General features: G+C 42.7%; 1 protein-coding gene across 1 annotated transcript in view; it reads left to right on the top strand.

The window, feature by feature from the left end:
* The window catches only part of CRISPLD2 (cysteine rich secretory protein LCCL domain containing 2), a 30,795-nt gene extending 11,471 nt beyond the window's left edge, over positions 1 to 19,324 (top strand). Inside the window, exons 4-15 of the mRNA XM_054078820.1 lie at positions 443 to 575; positions 702 to 817; positions 3,099 to 3,199; positions 4,763 to 4,921; positions 5,709 to 5,769; positions 6,401 to 6,467; positions 7,422 to 7,552; positions 7,695 to 7,738; positions 8,661 to 8,733; positions 9,107 to 9,182; positions 13,752 to 13,885; positions 15,926 to 19,324. Coding sequence (XP_053934795.1) covers positions 443 to 575; positions 702 to 817; positions 3,099 to 3,199; positions 4,763 to 4,921; positions 5,709 to 5,769; positions 6,401 to 6,467; positions 7,422 to 7,552; positions 7,695 to 7,738; positions 8,661 to 8,733; positions 9,107 to 9,182; positions 13,752 to 13,885; positions 15,926 to 15,980 — 1,150 coding nt within the window. The 3' untranslated portion in view covers positions 15,981 to 19,324. The remainder of the gene's footprint in view (positions 1 to 442; positions 576 to 701; positions 818 to 3,098; positions 3,200 to 4,762; positions 4,922 to 5,708; positions 5,770 to 6,400; positions 6,468 to 7,421; positions 7,553 to 7,694; positions 7,739 to 8,660; positions 8,734 to 9,106; positions 9,183 to 13,751; positions 13,886 to 15,925) is intronic.
* The last annotated feature ends 4,565 nt before the right edge of the window (positions 19,325 to 23,889 follow it).

The following is a 23,889-nucleotide window of genomic DNA, read 5'->3' as shown; positions in this document are numbered from 1 at the left end:
GGTGGTAAAATAGGTACATGATGTCTTTCGGTTTAAGATGTTTGGCAAACCTTAACTTCTGTTTACTTTCAAAATACAACATTCCACCAAACTAGAAGTTTTTTTGTAGTTGTGTGGAAAAGTCAGGAGGACATTTCAGGTCAGCAGCACTTGAAAAGTGTGTCAAACCTATAAATAATACAGGACAGACCAGGCTGTGAATCTTAGGGGGGAAAAAAATGATCTTTAACATTTTCAATGAGATTTTTTTCCCCCCAAAACATTAGACTATGTTACTGGGTTCTTTATGCAACATCTTCTCAATGAATGGAACTTGCCTTAAGAAACTCTTAGTTAAAAATTAGATTAAAATATCTGAGCTTACAGTGTGCCTGGAGGCTGCAGGTATTGATTGAAAACTTCTATTAGAACTTTGTAATTTAAACTGTCTTTACTTCTTCAGGTATCGATCTCCAGCTTTCCATGTCCAGTCTTGGTATGATGAAGTTAAAGATTACACATACCCGTATCCTCATGAGTGCAACCCATGGTGCCCAGAGAAGTGCACTGGCTCTATGTGCACGCATTACACCCAGGTAAAGGAGACGGAGGGCTCTCATTCCTAAACTCTCTGCATCCCCTCCCACGTCCCAGTTGCCACTGCAATGTGTGCCCACAGTGCGGTTATTTGCTTCTTTCCAATACCTGTGTTGCACTTGCAGATAGTCTGGGCCACAACGAACAAGATCGGCTGCGCCGTGAACGTCTGCAAGCAGATGAATGTCTGGGGAGAAATCTGGGAGAATGCCGTCTACCTGGTCTGCAACTACTCACCGAAGTAAGGCGGATGAGCCGGTCTCTCTCCATCTTTCCTAAAACTGACAGGTTGCTTGACTAGCCTGGGTTCTTGGGAAACTGGCCTCTTCTCCCAAGTGACAGGGGACAGGACAAGAGGGAATGGCCTGAAGCTCTGCCAGGGGAGGTTCAGGTTGGATATCAGAAAAAAATTCTTCATGGAAAGAGTCATCGGGCACTGGAACAGCTGCCCAGGGAGGTGGTCGAGTCGCCTTCCCTGGAGGTGTTTAAGGAATAGGTTGATGAAGTGCTGAGGGACATGGTTTAAGGGAGTGTTAGGAATTGTTGGACTCGATGATCCAGTGGGTCCTTTCCAACCTGGTGATTCTATGATTCTATGATTCTATGATTGGGAAGAGATTTCAGGTATTCTAGACTGGTGGTTGTGGCTTTAAATTTTCTCTTTAGATGGTGCTCTGGACAGAGCTGGTTCAAGAGTTCTGAGCATTGCCTGGAAAACTGAATGAGGTGCTGGGGCCAGGCAGGAGCTTTGATGTTCCTGCCATGGGAAGGAGGAGCAGCAGATGGCCGGGACAGAGCAGGCGTGTGCTGCCAAGCAAGACTTACTCTGCTGCTTGGAGGGTGGGAGGGGATGAGGTGGTGATTAACAGTGCTCAGCACTGCTCCAGCAGCAGCCTCTGTACCCAGCCAGGTAGGCTGCTATATCATGGCACATTTTCATCCCTTCCCTGCAAAATCTGCTGGTTTAAACACACCGCTGCTTTGTGCAAAGCCAGCCCTGGAGCGGTCACTGATGGAAGTGAAGTGAGCTGGGGCCCACTGAGGGGAGCTGCAAAGAGAGAAATCCCAGACCTGATGAGCTCCCCAGGGCTTTAAGAAAAACAATTAACTAACTAAATCAGTCAACATTTAGCTAGCTCAATGATTTGATTAAATTTCAAAACTAAGATCCCGTTTCTTGACTACCACATCCACTAGCTGGCAATGGCAATTAATATTTTCTGCTTTAATTGCTAATAGGAGAAACATTCCCATTCCAAGTCCTTGGCAATTTAAAACTTGAAACGTAAATGAAATAGGGAAATCACTGTATACAAATGGAGTGGCTTGGAGAAGACCTGACTTCTGGAGATCATAGGGCAGAATAATGCAGAGAAACAAGATATGCAGGTATAGAGCTGGCAGCTCACAGCATCATCCATTCAGGGCCCTATGGGTGGGTTGTCCTTATCCCCACTTTAGATACTGAGCACGTTGTGCATGTGGTTTGGTGGGATTTAATAACCTGCTCCTCAAAAGGGATCTCATTAATTCCCATGGAGCTCCTGCAGCAGGAGCTTTTCATCCATTCAAGGCTGATGGATAAAAAAATACTCTATTTCTGCAGTTCGTGCATAATCTTTTCTCTCTGGCATCCGTGCACATTGTCCTCATCTGGCCTTACAGGTGGAGAGAGCTGAAGGAGCAATAACCCAAGGATTCATAGCCATGGGCTGAACTCTGGCTCCTTCTTAGCCCCTAAAGTCTTCAGTACAGAATGCCAAAAAGGGCTTTTTTTTTCTCATAGTTTCTTGAGGAAAATGCAGTAATCCATTGATTTACTTCTGTTTACATAAGATTGCAGTATTTGTATTGGAGTTGAATATAAAACTGACATTGCATGCAATTTGTTTAAGTAAAACCCTAAAAATGTCATCTTAGAGGTGAAATGAGGAGGAATATTTTTCTTAGAAGGCTTTCCTGGGCTGGTTGTTTAGTCTTTGCTTTGTTGCTCTGGGCCAAGACAATGTTTCTGCAGCCTCAGAGGCAAAACTGGGGACTTGAGGATGGTCAGGTTGGATAAGGAGGGAGTACAAAGTGCTGCTCTGATTCCCAGATGTTCTGGTGTGAGGTTCTATGTATTTCTGGGGTTTTTTTTCTTAGGAAGTGGTTCCAGATGGAAAATAGAGTGGCTTTTAAATAGTAAGATCTGAGCTTCAGATTGTCCTGTGCAGCCGCCTGGGGATGTTGCAAAAATGGTGGGAGGCTCGTGGCGGTGATGAACAAGAGGGATGAAGGCAAACACTGGGCAAATGGATGCAGCAGGCAGGCAGCCCCTGAGCCCACGGAACTGTCTCTGGAGGACAGCGGGCAGCACAGGCACAGAAAGAGTGCAACAGGCTGTCTTTTCACCAGCATCTTATTCAAGGATAAGCACAGCAGAAACACCCGTCTTCCCCTACTCCCTTTACTGCCAGATGATCGTGGGGGCATGGATGGATATTTGGGTGTCTGATGGGTGTGCCTTACTCCTGTTCTTGCAGAGGGAACTGGATTGGAGAAGCCCCATACAAGGCTGGCCGCCCCTGCTCCGAATGCCCCCCAAGCTATGGAGGAGGCTGCCAGAACAACCTCTGCTACAAAGGTATGTGGTAGGGGACTTGGGGCTCCTCGGCACCTCCCCTGGGTGGGGGAAAAGGCTGGAGCAAACTTTTGCTTGGAAACTTTTAATTAGAAGCAGCCGCAGCTTTATGTGCCTTTTAATTATCCATCCTTAATATTTCGACATCACAGCACATGGTAAATCGGTGACCACTGCTGAAACCAGAAAACCCTGAACTGCTTAAAATCTGGAGCTCAGATTCAGCGCGTTTTCCCACTGAAAATGAGTATGAGTCCTTGGATAGGGGAAGCTGCTCTGAATTACATGGGTTTGGCTCGGGAGCTGAACTGGGATTTTGAGCACTGGCAGGCTGTGGGCAGGAACGATCCCATCCTTGCGGGGCTTGTTTGGGAAGAGAATGTTCTCCATTGCTTACTGGAGGCAACGTGGGTGGGCAGAGCTTGGCTGCCTGCCTCGCTCCTTCAGGGGCTGAGGACAGAGCGTTTCCCTCTCTCCCCACCTTGGTTTTCATGCCTGAAAAATGAATACAATGATTCGTGTCTTTTGGAGGAGACGGGGGAATCCTGGATGGTTTTTCTTGACATGTGGAGTTCTCTAAAAAATATTATTCACACTGAAGCCAGCAGAGAAGCAGTGCTGTCCTCCAGCAGTTGAAGGACTTTCTGGGGTCATGCGTTGAGAGCATTTTTCATCTCCCATGTGTTTCGTTTCACAGAGAACTGGGATTTTACAAACAGGCAGGTTCCCTGGAGGCTTGCCCAAAGCCAGAGGCCTTTTTTTGGTGCATTTATCATTTTTAGCCTGGGGTTGCAGGTCCAGAAGGAGGTCACTGGGGTGCGGGTGAGCTGCAGTGGGATGCCCAGGTGGTAGAAAGCCCTCTTGCTGCCACAATCCATCATCTGTTTGTTTGCATTGTTCCTCTCCTCAATGCCGAGGAGAAGAGTGGTGCAGGGCTTTGGATGGGAACAGTCAAGGGGAATGGATTTCGCTGGCATGGTTTCCCAAATCCCTTTGGCTGGCTGCAACAGCGAGCAGCTTATTCCCCAGCAGAGGCAGAGAGAGGGATAAACCCACCGCAGGCGCTGAAGCCGGGATCACGCTGTAGCAGAACTCGTGCTTTGCTGGAGGAGCAGGTGAAGCTGTGCTGATGGGGCCGTTTGAAGAAATGAACCCAGGTGGGAAGAGAAGAGGTTTCAGCCACCTTCCCAAGTATTAGGGTCCACTTTTCTGCGTGTGCCTCTCAGCAAATTTCCATCTTCCTCCAAAGAGAAAGTTGTAAGAGAAATGGGAGAAGAAACAGCAGCACTTTTTTCTCTAATTAGTGGGGATCGTTTCAAACCTTTGTTGCAAGATGCTCCAAGTGCTGCTTTGTGTGCAGAGAACTGGGAGAGAAATAGTTTCCCCTCCTGGTGCTGCACCTGTGCTGCCAATACCCCTCTGCTGCCTTTAGTGGGCTTTTTCAGTTTCCAACTATTTAAAAGCAGATCCCTGTCAAACCAAACCATCTCCCTCAAAACATAAACCTGCCTGACTTCCCCATTAATGTGCACACTGCAATTATTTTTAATCCCATCTTCTAACAAGATTACCGTTACGAAGATCCTGTCATCGTTGAGACGGATGAGACTAACGAAGTGGAGATTTCACAGGTCGCAGAGCAAAACCCAGTGCGGTTTTACCCTCCGGAAAGCAAACCCAGCAAACCTGTCAAGCCCAAGAGAATCAGCCCAGACTCCTATATGAGTAAGATGGCCTTTTCCTTTTTCAAGTTCTATAAATTTTAAAGGATATCTGTGGAAAGAGATGTAGAAAGCAATGAGGGTGCTCAGTGAAAAAAATACTGGATGTGCAAGTAGAGAGGGAGGTAATCTGTGTGAAAATTCTCTGTTAATTATAGTGGATAATGTAGCTATATATACCAATAGCTGTTTGTTCTTGTACATCACCTGAAGGAACTATCAATGAACTAAGTCAGTAGTCAGTTTAGGAAATTTGGTTATATTTCCCATTTAAAATACTCCACACTCAGCAGTCACACCTTTTGTAACTGGGTTTTTTAGTTTATTTCTTTTTTATTTCTTCCTTGGGAAGGTTTCTGAAGTTATTTGTGGAGTTGGTAGTACTTCCTCGGTTGTTTTATAATTACTGTTAATTAAAAAAGACTTACTGTGAAAACAAGGTGAGGCAAGCCAATGCATCCTTTTCAAATTTATCTTACCAGCATCTTGAGAGTCTGTAATTAAATAGATAATGAGAGCTCTGGCCATAGACCTCAGGCTGTAAATCAAAGCCTTCAGCTGTCAGATGTTTCTTCCTTGCTAATATTTCCAAACACACCTGTGTCAGGTGAAGGGCTAAAGAGGCACGGACTGCTCCAGGCTGGGTTGGTCTGTGATAAGATTTTATCTTGCTGCACCAAAGACCTCCAGGAAAGATGTATAGTGGTTCCTTACCTCTGTAGCTCGAGAGAAGGCTTTGGCGGTCTCTTTCCTAATGAAAAAATTTATTTATTTTATTTTTTCTCCCCCAGCACAAGTCATTACCTGTGAAACCAAGATGAGAGACAAATGCAGAGGCTCAACGTGCAACAGGTAGTGTTTTATTGATATGTCTTGGAGCGCTGTGTGAAAACGTGGTTTAAAATTGTCCAGTTCTTGCAAGCATAAGATAGGCTATACTGTGTTTCGTTTAGGACTACCTAGGTAGGTCTCTTTCTCTTTTTTTTTTTAAATTAATATAAAAAAGCCTTAATTCCTCTTAATACCAAACTTTCAGCCAGCCTAGCAATACGGTGATTCATTTATTTTATTCAGTTTATTTCATTCAGCTATGATGACCCACAGTTTCAGGTGTCCAAAATAATTTAATAAATTTTGGCAGAGTAATTTCTGTGCCATTTGCATGCATTCCACCGCTGTCCAAGCCAGACCAATAATTCATAGCTTGTCCCCTCCCAGCCAGTCGAGAACTTCTGGTTAAGGTTTCTGCGAAGAACGGGACAGTTTATCACTTGGAGAAAAACCAAATCCACAGAATCTAAATATTGGTCAGGCTTTTAAGGAGGCCGAGGAAACTGTTTTAGAAAGTAGCAATTTTGCAATCTTGTTTTTAAATGGAAGAGTTACGTGAAGCGAATGGAATGACTATTAAATAAAATGGAGTTAAAGTCTGTTTTTCTTAAATTGTTTTTTCGCCACCCTCAAAGATATATATCTTTACTAGGTATTGGTGCCCAGCTGGCTGCTTGTACAGTAAGGGAAAGGTCTTTGGAACATTTTATTATGAAAGTGTAAGTACCTTTTAATAGCTCATAGATGTAATTTGTGGGGAGGTAGCGGTAATAACAGAAATGGGAAATGCCAACAATTCTAGTGTAATTTGGCTTTTCATATTCCCCTGTTGTTGTGCTGTAAAATGGTGTTAATAACTATTATCTGTATTTTCCTCATCTTAGTGATGAAAAAAAGAAGTAGTCTGGAAAGGCAAAGCGATTCCAGACTTGATTTTGTCATGAATGTCCTTAATGTGCAATGAAACCCATGGAAAGTGAGAGATGGGATCAACAGACAGCTCTTACAGAGATCTCTTTAGTATGGGTGGCTGTCATGATAAGCAAAACCCTATGAAAAACACTCTTAAATGTTGTAACTAAATAATATTTTGGGGCTGATTTGCTGGATCTTGAACTAGCAAGAGAATTGATAGTAAAGTATGGCACTGTTTCGCCATCAAAACTACTTTTGAGGTGAAGAAATGTTGAAGACAAAAGGCTTTTCCTGTAAAAGCACGTTTGCTTTCACCGTTCTCACTGTTGGTGCATTGCCGATGATATATCTTTGCCCTGCAACTCCTGTGGTTGCAGATAGCTGCCACCTCCAAGTGGTTTCAGTAGAAATATTTTGGGTTTGAATATTTTGTTGAGAAATGGAAATATTTCATACTAGTTGCTAACTTCCAAAGCTGATTTTCTTCTAAATTGTATCTAAATGTAAGGTTTTGTTATTTAAAAAAGGCTTGACATTCAATAAGGCAGTGCTTAAAATAATAATAATAAAAGAATAAGGCTGCATTGGGACAGTAAGACTTAACAACCAGGTTCCAAAGGAGTGTGCTCAGCTTATTTTCCATTTGGCACTGTGGTGGTGGTTTCATTTCTTCTTCATTTTTTTGCGTAGCGGTTGGTCAGCGTTGCTCTGTCAATGAGATTTATTTCACGTACGGTTTGTGTTTGTGCTCCTGTCAGTCCTCGAGCATATGTCGTGCTGCAATTCATTACGGCGTTCTGGACAATAAAGGAGGACTGGTTGATATCACGAGGAAGGGGAGGACACCAGCTTTTGTGAAGTCTACCAGGAATGGTGTGGAGTCTTTTAGGTACTACCTTCTCAAGAAAGTTTTTGTATTCACTTTAAATATAAGCAGATGTTCAGTTGTTTTTATTAGTCATACGTAGACGTAGTGATTCAAATTATTCTAATATGCCTATTTTTTTAATTTTTGTTTGCTTGTTTTGCAGGAAGAGTAAGCCTTCAAATGCATTCATGGTTTCCAAAGTCACAAGTAAGTTTTAAAAGTTGAGAAGAAACCATTGTTGCTGGAGTTTTATGCAGTTCTTGAAAACATCGTTCCTTACAGTCCTCTTTTTCATTTTAATCGGTGATGTCAAATGGCTCGGTGCCACAACTAAGCCCTAGAGTGGTGATCCATCACCCACTATGGGCAATTCTACCGTTAACGATCTCATTTTTCTGTGGGGATATGAGGAAGGTACAGAAAAAGGTGATGACTGGCCTTTTCCAGCAGCATCTCCCAGTGATGGATCACAGTTAGGTTCAAATATCAGCTGCGGTGTCACAAGCTGCTGATAGTAAAGTGATAGAAGATGAACTATTCTCATATGAAAACACTAGTCTAGGGTGAACGCTGTATAAAAACTGAAAAAATGGTACCTAATATAAGAGTGTAAGAGTATAATGAAACACATAGTACCCACAAAATTAATTTATAACAGTGAATTATCAAGTTTATGATAGCATATAAGTAAATACTATGGATTTCTACTTTTTAAACAGTTTCCACTTTGTGAGTATCTTTGAATAATTCCTCTTCCTCCATATGATCATCATTTTGATGAGATACACTTCAGCCACTTTCAGGGAAAACCATAGATATCAGGTTATTTGGCCTCAATGTATGGAGCTGTAGCAAAAATAGGCTGCCTTGTGTACCGGCTGCCTTTCAGTTAGGAAAGCTGTGACCTTTTGAAGGACACGGTGTAGTATGTTGGCGGGATTTCTGCTAGAGAGCTGGTCAGCCCTCTCCTGGGTGAGTGTTGCTGGTAAAGGAGCGAGCAGCTTTCCTCTTGGTGCCCTCAGCTGGATGTGGGTCTCCCTAGATGTGTTGTGTGATTGTGACTAGTGTTTTCTGCCGCTGTCTGAGCTATTATGTCTAGTCATTTGCCATTCCATATTTATTTCCGCAGCACAGACGCTGGATTGCTATACTACAGTAGCTGAGCTGTGTCAGTTCAAAAAGCCAGTGACACATTGCCCAAGGTAAATGTTCAGCTTAAACCTGCCCTGCTCTGAGGATGGACGATACTGTTTGTTCTAGAAAGCCACTTTGTGCAGGTGGAATTCATGTCAGGGGGGCAGAAATATGCAAATAATTGCATGCACGGCATTGTGCAAAAATATAGGTACTCTCCTTTGAAAATGTCATAAAAGACCAATCTCTCTTTTATGGGTCTAAACTCCCCTATTTGTAGTTCTGTAGTAACTACCAAATGTCATCTGAGGGGAACAAATGATTAAATTCACTGTTGCCACCTGCAGACCAGATGTAGGCACTTGAAATCTCCCAAGAATGCAGCTTGCTTTCCTGTTGAGCCTTAATATAGAGAATAAATATGAATACATTGTTTTCTAGGATTTATTGTCCAGCCCACTGTAAAGATGAGCCATCGTACTGGGCACCGGTGTTTGGCACAAATGTCTATGCAGATGTAAGTATGCTCCTTTTCCTGGTGATCCCGTGTATCACCATGTTTATATCGCAGAGCCACGGTCATACTCTGCCATTTAGGGAAGAGTCAAACTTTGTTATCATCGCAATGTGGGGATGGGGTAAATCGAGGTGAAACAAGAAGTAGCACCAACAGCGGGAGTTGAAGGGCTTGGAGAGCCCTTCTACTCTCCAGCACTGACTCGGACTTCTTATGGATGGGTCTTTTCACTGCTCTGTGCCTTAGGGGCTATGGCTGTGGGATGATGGTAGCGCTTAAATGCCTTTGCAAAGTGTTTTGAGACCTACAGATGAGCACCAAAGGGCTTTTATTATATGCAATCACGCTATGTAGCTGACAAAAATAGACTTTCTTCCCCCTCCTCTGTCCTCCTTTTTCTGGGAGCTGAACAGTGGTTTTGAGCAGTCAGGGCACAGCACAGAGCAGTGGAAAGAAATCATGCGAGTTGGTTTTATTGGTTTGTTTTTCTAAACTCTGTTTGTGGGGATGAGCAGAGACTTGATGCTAAAACTAGGCAGTTATATTTTTGAAATCCCTTCGTCTTAGGCTTCTAAAAACTGGGTTTCAACTTTTTTCCATCTGCAGGGGCCTCTTTTTTTTCCATTGGAGATTGTGTTTAGAAATGCCAGCTGCTGTGTAGTCCGTAGGAACGTGCTTGCTGCGGGCTCGGAGAAAGCAGTCAGCAGATCATGGACCCCTCAGCTTGGGGTCACCATGGAGCTTTACAGCCTCCAGAGAGAAAACACCCTGCAGAAAACATACAATAATTTGTGGCAAGCATTTTGGAAAGCAATTTAAAAGAAAAACAAACACCTGACTTTATTTTTCTTTCATTTTATTTGAGACCGATTCTTTTTTAAAGGTAGAGCTGCGTGAGCAGGTTAGCCTGGACCAGCTCCCATGCAAATTCATCGAGCAGCTGCCACCCTGTGGTACCTGCCCCTGTGCAAGCTCTGACCTGCAGGAAATAGCAAATAGTTTTCTCTCTTTTTGCTGAGGACAAAACTACCTTAGATTATGCCCCCCCCGAATGGGGTCTGCAATTACAAGGGTATTAGATGAGGACCAGCATCCCGCGCTGGCATTGTTTTCTGATTTGTACTGACGCAAAAGGATTAGTGTCCTTTAATGAATCGCAAGCTCCCATTTCCTACTGTACCCCCTGGGTATTGTTTCATAAACGAGAGCATGGACTGTGATTTCGGAGAGAAATAAAATAGCAAAAAAAAAAAGTATTTGTCTGCTTCCTAGAGGGTTTGGTTAACCTTTTTCTGGACTGCTGAACAGTGTAATGCCAGTGTAATAAGGAAAGCGTTTAGGTTGTTGCAAGAGTGTGAAATTGGTAGCAAAGCAGGTGAAACCAGCTGGGAAAAAGGAGTTTGTGGAGGCTGTGGAACATAATGCAAAGGGAGAGGTGGTGATGCTTAGACACGCTCTGGTTGGAAAGCCGACAAGAGAAACATGCGTCCTATGCAGGGAGACTTTGTGCAAAGGCTTTTCCCAGGGAGCATGGGCTGGGTGGGATGCTCTCCAGGAGGGGATGCTGTGAATTAACCCAAGCTCAAAGCTGAGGGGTAATTAAAGCGGAGAACAAGTTGGATGAGACAAGTGCTAGTCTTGGGAGACTCTTTGGCTTCACGTCTACAGTGGCACATTCATGGCCCTGGGGAGACTTCTGCTCCAACAGCATCTTCTTAGATAAGTTATCTAAAAGAAAATGAAGCATCTTGCTCTGTTTCCAGTCTGTGCTCCCTACGGGGTGCTCTCTGGCCTCTTAGCACCTTTTCCAAAACATCCATTTCCTAAATGCTCTCGCAGGTAAGGAGTCGATAGTCCAAGCTGTGATGACATGAATGTTTGGCTTGTCTGTGTGCTTTTGGCCTGAGATACTGTTCACACTTACATGATCCCAGGAGGGCATGTGAAAATTCTGCCATGAAGAACAAAACTGTCACCTGAAGTAACGGCAGTTTTTTAGAGATAAGTCTGATTTTTATTTAGGGGGCATAGGTGCCCCTATCTCGGTTTGCGTTAAGGGATTTTTACCCACTTTAAATGCATTTTGATTGTTTGTTTTGTTGTTGGTTTTAACTCATTATAAAATTATCTTGGATTGTGTGTTTAGATTATCTCTTGAGTACTGCTGGTGGCTTCAAGCACAAAGATATATTGGCAGTCTTTGATTTAAAAAGCAGTCCAGGAAACTGTTTGTGATGAAATTAGTAAGACTGTGGAAAAAAGGGACATAGAGGAGACTTAGGATTTGGGGTAAATGAACAAAAAGCAAGAATATCTGCCATAGGAATAGTTCATGCCCAAATCCTGGGTCTTTCCAATGAATGGCATTACTGTTTGTGGAGAACAGATTTGCTGCCTTCAGGGTTTGCAGATTGAAGTGATGCATTGGGGTGTGGGAGGAATGTATCCAGCATCCTTCCAGTGCTGAAATCGGTAGCAAGAAGCAGCTGGCTGGCGAACAGAAGATTTGTTGCCCTTTTTCCCCCAGTGACGCGTTGCAGCAAGGTTCTTTATACTGCTGTGTAAATAGGGGGAACATTAAACCCCCCCACAGTCTATGAACACGACTGTGACTAGAAAATAAAACTCAACTCTTGCTAATGTGGACAAGACCAGGACTGGGTGATGCTGGAGCTGTGTGAACACCCAAGGGTCTTTATCATGGCTGTAAAAGAGCTTTTAAGTTCTGTGAGACACTGTCACTTGTCAATCTGCCTTAGTGTGACACACATTGCAAAGGAAACCTGTCCCCCTCCATCCTCAGGAGTCTTATTGAGCTTGGAGAGAAAATAGCTCTCTGTTCCTGAGACAAGGTATTTTATCCGTAATTGTGCAGCAATTTGTTGTAGGAGGATCGATCTCCTACATAACCATGCAGGCCTTTATCACCAGAGCAAACCAAGTTGAGTGGCTCAGCTCTCAGGAGATACGAACCTAATGATTAACCAGTCACATTAATGAGGAAATTGTGTGTTGTTAAACTCATAGTCATAGACCATTACTAATGACCCAGAGTAATAAGTATTATGATTTTATGGTGTATGAGAGCTGTTGCGTTGTTCATACAGCTGTTTTACTTCTGAATTTGAGGGGAAGGCCTTTATTCTCTTAGTAGCTCATCTTCCAAAAGCTCCGAGATCAATTTGTCAAAGCAAAGCCCAGCCCGGGATATGAGAGGGCTGTAATCCAAGTGTGATAAGGGGAGGTTTGGGCTAAGGCGATAAAAAGCCTATTGGTCAAAGATTTGAGTAAGCAGCAGAACAGCAAGTTCTGGAAAAAAAACAGGAATGCCTTGAAAAGTACAGCGTTTAGGATGTCTCCCAGTGGAGTGTGTTGCAAATTGATTCAGGACAGTTTAATTTTACGAGCCAATTTTAGATTTACAGATTTCCCACTGCATACTAGGGTGAATTCAGAGCATATCTTCCAAACACAGTGTTCCCTTGCTCCCTTGACCATATATAGAAGCAAAATACCAAATTGGCACTCCAAACTCAGAGAGCTGCCAAGAGATAGGCAATCCAAAGTGATAAATATATAGGGGACAAGGCAAACCTGCCGTATATGGCTGCAAGAATGAAACAGCACAATCCGTATGGTACATGCACGATGGGAATGTTTGCCCTTGGCACTGGTTTTGTAGTACTTTGATTTTTAGCAGTCGGGGGGTTTATGGGGTTGGGATTTCACCTGCTGCGGTTTTCGGTGGAAAACTGGTTTTTTGCTTTTTGTTATTCCAGTTTGCTGTATGCAAATCCTCTAGAGGGTCGGTGGCCAAGTTTATACTATGCCTAAGCCTTCTCTGGTTTTACTCTCTTTTCTGGATGCTTGGGGAGCTTAGTCATCAGCTGTAAGTGTTTTATGTTCCTCCAGCTCTTCTGACTCTGCACATCCTGGTGAGCAGAGTAACGACAGGATGTGCGATAAAGAAACTTTAGTCTTCTCAGAAGTGTTAATCACCCTCCATACTTGGTGTTGTCTTACGGTGTAATGACCGTCCAAAACCTACACCTCTCAATGGGTGCGGTCCTTCCGTTTTTCCTAGAAAGAGGGATAACTGGTGGTCATTTGCCTTAAATAGGAAAAGCGTCTGCTTTTCAAGGAGCTATGGGAATGAGCCTTGCTCAGGTGGCTGGTCACTAGCAAAGTGTTTCACCGCAGAGTTTTCTCTGGTGCAAACCCAAGAGGCACTGACTGGAAAGTTGTCCTCAATTCAGCATTGGCTCTGGATAATCTCCCAGATGCAGCTCCTCTGCAGAAGGGAGTAATGGAAAGGCTTCTTGTCCTCTGCAGCGATGGTGGATCTTCTTACAACTGAGGCTTATGGCATACCTGCAACATCTGGTCCATGACATCTTTTATCCCTGTTTGGTCCATAAGGAGGACAGAATTGTTTCATAGCTTTTTCACTCCACTCCTCTTTTTTATTTTTTTTTTAATATATTTCCTAGTTTTCCTTGTTGCTAATGTTAAATCTTGATATATAAAATATAGACAGTTTGTGAGTTAAAATAATAAAATGTTTTTCAGAGCTCCAGTATCTGCAAAACTGCAGTGCATGCAGGAGTCATTCCAGATGAAAGTGGTGGTTTTGTGGATGTGATGCCTGTAGAAAAGAAGAAAAGTTATGTTGGCTCCTTAAAGAATGGAATCCGGTCTGAAAGGTGGGAATTTTTTTATCGTTGCACATTTCTCTTATTCGTGATTGTGTGTTCAGTGGTATGTCAAAGTCAGCAGATATCAGCTAGAAAGGCTGGTGGATTGGAAATACGTGACTTCACAATGTCACTGTGAATCTTGATACCCAAATAAATAGAGCATGTTGCCCTGCTCTTACCTTCCAGGAGCAGCTACTTTTAGATTAGTGTGAAAGATATGGAATATTGTTGAGTTTTATTTTATTACATTATGAGTCCATATTAATACATTTTGGGGTGTGTTTAACACATTAAAGATAAGGACGGATATTTCTGAAGCTTTCAGCTTGGGTCATGTTTTGAGCCTTAAAATTGGGATTTCCATTCAATTCTGGTGTGAGAGATGTATTTATATTTGTGGACTAATTTCCTCCATTGTGTCTGAAAGAAACATGAGTAAATTAACCTCTTGAAAGAAAATCAAACAGGTTTTGAACGTGGATTTTCCACCCTTCTAATATTTTTTGGTAGTGTTTTTCAGCCAGCGTCACTGGTTTCAGTGTACGCTTGCACACCAGTGCTTCCAAAATCCTGCATCTCCTGATGATCACCATGATAGAGTTGCGTCTCATCCAGTCATTTCTAATTTGAAACTTTTGTTTCAATCTGTGATTTTTTTTTTCCAGGGATTGGTGTGATGGTACAGATTCCTCAGAGCTATATTTGCAAACAGAATTTCCCACTACTGGGGGGGTGGGAAGTGGTCACTACTAACATGGCTCTGTCTGCTTTACGCAGTTCCTCTTTTAAAATTATTGTAAGAAATTCAAAGAAGTTTGCTATTTTTATTTTAATAACGGATATCCCAGAATGCTGTAGAGCATCTCAGAAAATAAAAATAGAAAAAGACAGGAAAGCTAAAGTCATTAAATATGCACTTCTATCTATCACAGTCAGCATTTTCCAGCTGTGTGATTTGCAGTTCAGTAGATTGTATTTAAGGTGACGTGGCTCCTGTTCATATAAGTTTTCTTCTCTTTCTTGCTTTCACTTATCTTTTCTACCACCAAACAACTTTTTGCTTGGATGGCAAACTCTGCCGTAGCTAAGAATAAACTCCGCTGCTAGCAGAGACATGCAATATGAGCACCAGGTGCTGATCTAGGAGGTGAGGGAAACCAAAGACGTTCTCACAGCAGGGATGAGAATGAATGTTTGGGAAGTGTTATTTACACTCAGCAATAAGGAGCACCTTCGTGCTGTGAGATCCACTGGACAGCAAAAGAGCTTTCCAAAGATCAAGGTGAAAACCTTTAGGACACTGTCCTTTAGGACACTGAAAATAACCTTTGGTAAAGACACGTACCTAAACAGGTTTGAGAAAACATTGCCTTTAAGATTTACCAAGACTTTACACTTGTTGCGATGTTTATTTTGTGGCAATATGAAATTTGCCTTTTCCTTGGGATTTTTCAGCCCAGCGGGGTTGAAGAAATAAGGTCTGGGAGCAGAAACAACCCTTTTCCCCTGTGCACACAACCACCCCAGCGGCTCCGAGTCAGAGCTGTTGGGGACACCTCTGAAATTTGAAAATGAATATTCATATTTATTGTCATTTAATGTGAGCAGATCTGGCTACTCGCATTCCCAGCACCAGGAGACAGGCCAGGCAAACCCTGGAAATCCGCCAGCCTATTTGACAACTGTTTTCAGGAAAGTACGTTCCTCTTTGTGCCTGAATTCCTGCCTAAGGGAGCACAGTGTTCCTTGGATAAAAGCTAGCACTGTAAGAGAGGCTTTTGCTTCCCGACTCCTTTTGTTGGCACTGTAGATTTGACTGAAAGAGTAAAACAAAAGTAAATTCATGGTTATGTGCTGCTTCTTTTTTGCCTTTAATCTTTCTCCTGCCCCTGGTAGGGTCACGTCACCACACGGTCAGTGTGCTGAAGCAGTATGACCCAAGGAAATTTGGAGGTGCCTGAAGTTCTGTTGCCCTCTGAGTCCTGCAATGCTTGCATTTGATTCGTTACATGGTTTTTTTATAATTTTCTCTTTTTTTTTCTCCAGCTTGAAGAATCCTTCAGATGGAAACGCTTTCCGAATTTTTGCTGTGAAGCAGTAAATTCTAGAGAAGGCACAGGTTTCTTTGTGAGAGTGCTCTGTTGATCTCCAGAGACAGGAAGGCTCCTCTGACGGCATCAGCTCTGACCGTAACCTCCTTGTCGATCTCCTTCAGGGAACTGAAAAAAATAATAAAAAAAAAAAAAAGACAAAAAAAAGACACCAGGTTCTGACTCAGCTGTTCGCATCTCATCGCACCCGTTCAGCGTTGTATCTTTTCATTTCATGTTTTTTTTTTTTCTCTAGGGGCATTCAGCAGTGATAAACTGTTCTAACTTTCAATTTATGAGAGGTGTGCTACGCAGTACAGTGGTGGCTCAATGTACGGCAGACGTAGGGATCTCGGCCTGGCCCTGGGTGGCATTTTTAGGGTGTGATGCATCTACTGTGATGGGCATGAGGACGTGCACTGCTGAACAGACTCAGAAGTGAGCGACTGTCCAGGTGCAGGACCTTTTGAAAAAAGAAACCGATTTAAAAGTTGCATCTTTTGAGGAGAGGCTGGGATTTGATTGACTGGTTTTGTGTATACGATGTTTTCTGTGCAAAAGAAGAGAAGATTTGGTACTTTACCCACGGGGTGGCATACATCAGCACTGCTGTGTAAGGCTGCTGGGGCATCGCGCTAGGCTACGTTGTACGATGGTGTCATGTTTGAAGAGAGGACGTTCTTGTTGGCCAGACATCAAGGTTTTTGGGGACTGGAGTAGAGCATAAAGTGGTGGCAGAGATCCTCACTGCAGAAAATGTGGCCACCAGATGATCAGAACAGAGTTTTAGTGTTTGCTGGTCAAACATTCGCAGGTATTTTGCAAGTCAGGCAACCTACAAGAAGTCAGTGAATCTGGGCTCCTGTGCTGGCACATCTCATCCTATGCTACACGCCATAACAAATAAAATTTCAGTTAAATGCAGTGTATTGTTTTATACAGCAGTGCTGGTTGTTTTATCTGTAGTAGCTAAGTAGTGATAAAGTTAATCTTATTTTTGCTAGGAATGGTTGCATCCAAAGGAAGCATGTTTGCTTCACCTTTGTGGAGCTCATTGTGGTGTGGGCAGTTCTGAGACTTTAAAGATACGGCATAAATTGGGGTAGATGAATTCTTCCTGTTCAGTTTGTGACAGCAACAAATCCCAGCTTTCAGTGTAAATGCTGCACTCGTGAGCATTTCATATCCAGGATGGTGTGTGTTGTGAAACCCATGGGTGTTCTAACGATGGTGTTTAATATTTTGTTATTTGTGTCTCAACATGAATCCAAATCCATTTCAAAGCCAAAAGAAGAGTCTATCATGACCTGCTTTTTAAGGCAGGAGAGTATCCTCTGTTTTATATTCGAAAAAAAATCTTTAGAATTGGTCAGAGATCCGGTTGTCTTTTGATGCAAATACATCCAGTAACTCCATTACTCATAAGATGGCAATGTAAACTTTCGTTCTTTTGTTCTTGTAAATGCATAGTCCTTCTGCTCAATAACTTGGTTGTAATATTGTATAACAAATGGGGAAATATTCCCCTTTGTTTGGCAGATGTCTAATAGCTATTCTTACGCTCAGGCTATGTTTGGTTTAATTTGGACAAAAAAAAGCCATCTCTTCAAGCTGTTTCAAAGCACAAGCCAAAGTTATTTATATGATTAAATACTTCCTTAATTCTGTAAACACCATGAAGTCAGTAAGGAAATTACTTTTATCACTCTGCCTCTTTCTCTGTGAAAGCTGAATTTGGTAAGAGGCCTTTTGTAAAATATGAAATTGGAACTGCTTTGCATTGTCTCCGAAAGTGCCGCACAGCAACGCTACCTTTGAGGTGGATAGAGAGAATTGACTTTGTGTCATCTTTGTTTATATAGTATCGTCTTCCAAGGTGTACAGTATTTGCTTTAGATAGGAAAACTGAACATTATTTTTCTTGCTAGATAAATTGATGTTAAAAACAGCTGGAACGTATCTTAGAGAAGCTGCTGATTGGAAGCATTTGAGATCTTGGCAGTAAGATAAGGCTTCCCTGTTTCTGCCCACTGTGATTAATTATGCTATACGTGGTCTGGTTCAAGCCCGTTAAATACTGCAGCATGAATCTTGGACCAAATTGTAGCCACAGGGCTATTTTTTGAATGGAAAGTGTAAGAGATGCAGTCAGGTATGGGGACTGCAAGAGTACATAAAACGCCTTGGTGCTAACATAGGATCCCACCTCTACGTGCTGTCCGTGACAATTACGTATACTGTAAAATGATGGAAAGAAGTGTGAGGGCTCTTGGAGAAAAGTCTAGGGGATTATCATGAGCACATAAAAATCCAAACAGCTTGGGATGTATCTACCTGATGAAAAAGGGGCAAGGGAAGAATCGTTATTCCAACAGAAATATCCTAAAATGCTTAATTCAAGTTACAATTGTGTATTTTTGTCTTCGCCAACTGGTTTGGATTTTTAGAAACCGATGTTAATTTAAGTCTGTATCTGTTTATTTTTATATTTGTTGTACAAAAGAGAAATTGTGACTTTACTACACAAATATTATTCGAGGTCCTGGGTGCTATTAATTTAAACATACCTCCACCAGAATTAGGGGCGATCAGGTCCTCCAAGGCAGTCATGATATATCAATTACTTGCAATTGTGTGTGCTAGCTATTCATACATATGTGGGACAGTACCAGGTTTTAGCCAAATATTTACTGATTTTATTTCTGATACCAAAACATTTCTCAGCCTAATATATTTCAGTGCCGCTTAAAGATGCAGTGTGTCTTTATCCTACCAGATCCGTTCCTCCTTAGGCCTCAGATTAGTAAGCACGTGCCAACTCAAAGTACCCGGGTGTAGATTTACTGGAGCGTCTGGTTAAACTCCTGGCGAAGCCAATGCTGCCTGGTTGTTAATTTCCCAGTCGGTGATCTTTTGAAACCAAGATTGCCAGTACAACTCTGCTGTTCCGGAGCATCTGCTCCGCATAACCAAGTCTCCAGAAAACACAACCAGTGCAAAAGCTGAAGCGTGGCACTTCCCCAGCCGCTGGTGTGCTGTCGGGTCTCTTGGCTCCGTTAATTTCACCATTTTAAGACTTTCAGCCAACAGCTGATTGTGGAGTCTCCAACTGGTTGGTTGTGCAGTCTAAATATTTAGGGCCGGTGCATAGAGCTGCTTTTTTTTCTATGAAAAATGATGTATTTCACTTCGTATGTGTAAAAGTTTCTTGTAAATTTTTATGTGCCTTTGCATGTTTTTCAAGGGGCCGAGTGCTTGTTTATAAACTATTTTTTTTCTAAATACGGATTTGTAAAATATCTTTCCCCCTCCCTCCATTTTCTTTTGATTTCTGAATTATTTGTGAAATAAAACCTTCTCAGAATGAATGCTTCCCTTGTCCTTCATGCTTAGCCAGAGCTGAGGTTGTATTTAGAAGAGCTATTTGGGATTACTCCTGGGGACTAGAATATGCCCCGGAGAGCCCAAGTGAGATTGGGATGTGCAGAGCCTGTTCCACAAACAACTAAATAAGACTGCCCAGTAACTATGCATTAAAAGTCAAACTTTACCCCATCAAGAATGATGTATCCATTCGTGAAACATCCTGAGAGTAAGGGAAAATCAGTGCCTACCTTTAAGTCTCTGTAATATATGGACTGAAGTAGACTAATGGGTTGGAAAAAGTGTTTGATGCAATAGTGCTGCAAAATACTTCTGCTATGAGCTCCCCACCTGACCAGACTGTTGGTAAATGTACTCTTAGTTTTTTAAAGGGAAAACTATAAGGTTGTTTGTTTATTTTTTTAAATTCCCCTTTAAGTTTTCTTCAAGTTCATATTTGTCAACAGCGCCACAATCAAATGAAGTTGTTTCGTGGTAATTCAACACTATCTTGGTTAGAGGAGCAACATGCCAAGGAGGTTCACAACTCAGCCTCCAGGCAATGAGCACCATATGGATTTTGACCAAAGAGGCAGACTGAGCCATGGGAGGGAGTCTTGATTGACAAGAAGGCCATTGACAACAAGGTTTTCATTACATATTCAACAAGATCAAGACAAAATACAGAGGTGTTGCATTAGTCCAGCCCTGGCCTGATAGAGTTACGGCTGAATGATATTTACCTGTAAAACCCAAACCAAGGACTGATACGGTGACCCAAGAACTGAACTGCCAATGGTTTCTGCACAAAGGAAGTTTTGTGACTATTTTATGCTCTGCAGTTACAAACTGCCTGTTTGGACTTGCTCTCCCTGACTCTCATTGCTGCAGAAATATCTCCCTCACTAAAGTAAACAGTAAGCAGAGAAAGGTATTCAGATTAATAATGCTTATGGCCACGCTGAGGCTGCTTAGACCATCCTATTGACTGCAATAGTTGCCTAGAGAAGTTATGGATGCTCCATCCCTGGAGATGTTTGAGACCAGGTTGGATGGGGCTTTGAGCATCCTGATCCAGTGGAAGGTGTCCCTGCCCATGGTGGGGAGGTTGGAGCTATGTGATCTTCAAGGCCCTTTCCAACACAAACCATTCTATTATACTATGATTCTATGATTTCCAGTTTGCTAGTGCTTCAAAATGCCCCAAAATACTATTGCAAAATGTAAGTCCTGGTTGGCATAGGGAGGAAAACAGCAGAACATCCAAAATGTAAGGCTAATATTCCTTTGTGATAGCTTCTGACACTTTGATTCTGGCTCTGTTTTTGCTAACTGTTGTCTCCTACTCAATCCACGTGCTTTATCCTGTGCTTATCAACAAAAAAGTGCTGTTATCATGAGTGCGGCAAGAGAGCGATATCACAGAGCCACATCTTCTTTCTTTACAGCAAGTATGCAAATCAGGTAAGTGAATACTTGAGGCAAAACACAAAGAGGTAAGAGCAATTTCTTTTTTTTCCCCAGACTGGGCTGGGATTCTGATTTATGCTTTAAGTGGAGAGGGCATAAAAACTGGAAGGATGAATGTAAGTAGGGGGCGAAGGAAAGGTAAACCTATGTGGATCCAGGTAAGGGTAGCAGTCTACCCTGTTCTCCTACGTCGCTGGTAATCTTCCGGGATCAGCAGGATGCAAGCTCTCCCTGCCTGCTGTTTCAGAGGGAATATCTTGTTGCCTGTTGTTCTGGTTTCTGCTGCCTGCTCCGAATCCCATGCTGAGCTCATCAGAGGCTATGTATAGCATGGGCTTACCTTGGGATGGGTGTTCTTCCAAAAACCCACATTCATTTATAGGATGTAGGCAATGTTTTCAAAGCCATTTTGCAAACAACAGGGTCGGTTTTCGCTTATACTAAGGACCTACTTTAAGGCACTTAGAAGACATTTATGCCACTTTAGGGTGTGGAGAGAGCAGTGTAAAGAAGCCTCACTGTAAATAGAAACCACCCTTATATCTTGTTGACAGTGGTTAAAATAGGATTATGGAGTTAAATCGTCAGACAAGGTCTCCCTTATGCAGCACTCTTCTCTGCAGTGTTTGCTCCTCACCCTTCGTACCATGTGAGCAGTCAAGGGCTATATGCAGTTCCCCTCATCACCCGCTGCGTAGCCAAGCGCATCGTAGTGCTATGAAGTGTCAAGTTGAATATAAGGCTATTTATAGTGGGCTAAAAGTCAGGAGGCTCAGGTGGAATGTTATAGCTGAAAGCTGAAGGAGATGGGAGCACAGGCTTGTAAAATAAATACAGTGCTTAAGAATGTCTTACAAGTAAGTGCTGCTTCTCACAAGCGTGGGGCTCCTTTGGGTTATGGACTGGAGGTGACCATGACCCTGAGAGAGGACCTGCCAACACGTACACTGTCTTGAGAAGTGCTTGACATCAATCCTCAAATTCTTATCTTAGTAGCTGCTTCAAGGCTTTTTTCTGCATGTCCATGTTTTTTTGCACTTACAAAAACTAAGAGAATACCACCTATGAACTATGCCCAGGGGCCAGAGGACAAGTTTGTCAGAAAAAAATCTTAAAAGCAACCTAATTTCCTTCTCTACCAGCTTAACAGGCCTGAGTTGGAAAGGATGAGCAAAACCTGACAGATTGACTGTAGGAGGTTTTTTGATACTGTCTCACTTGATGTCCTTGTAAAAAAAATATGTTTTAGATGAATGAAAGGGGGCTTTAAAACAGCATCAGTAACTGTGCGGGAAGTTGGAGAACTAGTCTGCAAAGGAAGCTGGTGCTTGGAAGGGAAGAATAGAAGTAAAAAACACCACACTGTTGTTAGGGAGTTAAATATCGTGTCGGATGTGCAAAGAGGGATATGGTCTGCAAGGCATGGGAGAAACGTTTCGGCTTTGCTTCATGCTGCTAAGGTCTGTGGTGCAGCATGTGCGCTGCTGGCCAAAGAGTGTGCAACCAACTGCGGGAAGTCCAAGAGGAAGGAAAGAGAGCAACCTGAGAGCTAAAACAGCCCTCAAGAAAGAAGGAAATATCACTGAAGATAACAAAGGAGGGGGAGGGGATTCTTGAAGTGTGTAAAGCTACCGTAAAGGGAGAGAGGGCGTTTGTGTCCACCTCGCTGAGAATTAGTGGGCTTAAACCGTAGTAGGAAGCATTGAGACTGGTCGTTAAGAAAGGCCATGAACAAATACTCTGCATGGCTCTTTTCTGGTTATCATTTAAAGCTTTTAAGAAAATACAGGCTGGTAGCTTCTAAAAATGAGATAGCCACTGTTAATCCTGCTTTGAGTTGGAGGATGGACCAGGAAATGTCTTGATGACGCTCCCAAATGTTATTTCTATAATTTTCAGTGCTAAAGGAAGCATGAAATCTAATGGGAAGGGTTATTGTATATTTGGACCGGGACAATACACAGTCAGGGACTGGCATTCATCCCATGGGTGACACAGATAAAAACCTTTCTGTAGAAATGGCCCTGATAAATTTGTGCAGCATCGTGCTAGTATGTGTTGAGATAACAAAAACTATTAATTTTTCTGCTAATTCTGGTATTCACATTTTTTTTCCCTGTAGGTCTTTTGGCTGATAAACAAGTCCTGTGGGACTGTGAGGTGGGTTTGCAGATGGACCTGTGGATTTTCTGCCAATTCTGAGGTAAAGTACTGGGGAAAACCACTGATCTGTAATGCTGACAAGGAGGGATTTAGGGCATCCCTGTAGTGATGTCACTGAGCAGAGAAACACTGAGTGTTGGCTGTTGGAGAGCAGCACGGAGTGCTAAAATGCAGAGGAGGCATCTCGTACCAGTGGCAGGCATGTAGCACCAGGCGAGGACAGGCTTTTGGTGGGAAGGTGGAGATCATGGAAATTTTCTCCTCTGCAAAGTCATGAAACAGTCCCAGGCGTCCGAGGGCAGCCGGCCAGCTCAGCAGGCTGCGTCTGCCTTTCCAAATACACCAGTGAAGTTAAGCTTTCTTAAAGCATTGCAGCAAAACAGATGCACAGAAATAAGTAGCCTACTGCTCGTCACTGCTTTTCTGAGGAATAGTTTCTTTATCAGAAAATGATAATTTTTGTAAATCTAAGGCACTAAACCGGCATTGGTTTGGATGCCAACTATTTTATCAAGAGCAATAAAATTAGGAAAATATTCGAGGTGTGATGAGCTCAAAACTCTCTAGTATAGATGAAGAAAAGGACATAAAAAAGGCAACTGTAATTGATATTGTGGACAACTCGGGATGGGGTTCCATCAAATGCTTGTGATCCTCTTTTGAGGAGTGTAACTGGAAAAGCGGTTACGCTCGTGCACAGCACAGTGTCATGGTGAGGACTTGATGTGGAGGGTTTCCCAGTCCCTGCTGGATGTCCCCCGCTGACGCAGGAGAAACTTGTGTGAGGTCTCTGCTCTTCTCTTATATAATCCATGATTCAGATAAAGTTAATGCCAAGTACCCAAAAAAGGGATTGTGTGTGTTCTCTCACAGCCTCTTCCCGTAATCTGAACGCAGCATTCAACTGTGACAGTTTTGCCAGTA

Source organism: Cuculus canorus, chromosome 13 (assembly GCF_017976375.1).
Source record: "Cuculus canorus isolate bCucCan1 chromosome 13, bCucCan1.pri, whole genome shotgun sequence".
In the NCBI taxonomy this organism is placed as follows: Eukaryota; Metazoa; Chordata; class Aves; order Cuculiformes; family Cuculidae; genus Cuculus; species Cuculus canorus.
Note: the sequence above shows the minus strand (reverse complement) of the source record. Positions and strands in the feature narration are given on the sequence as shown.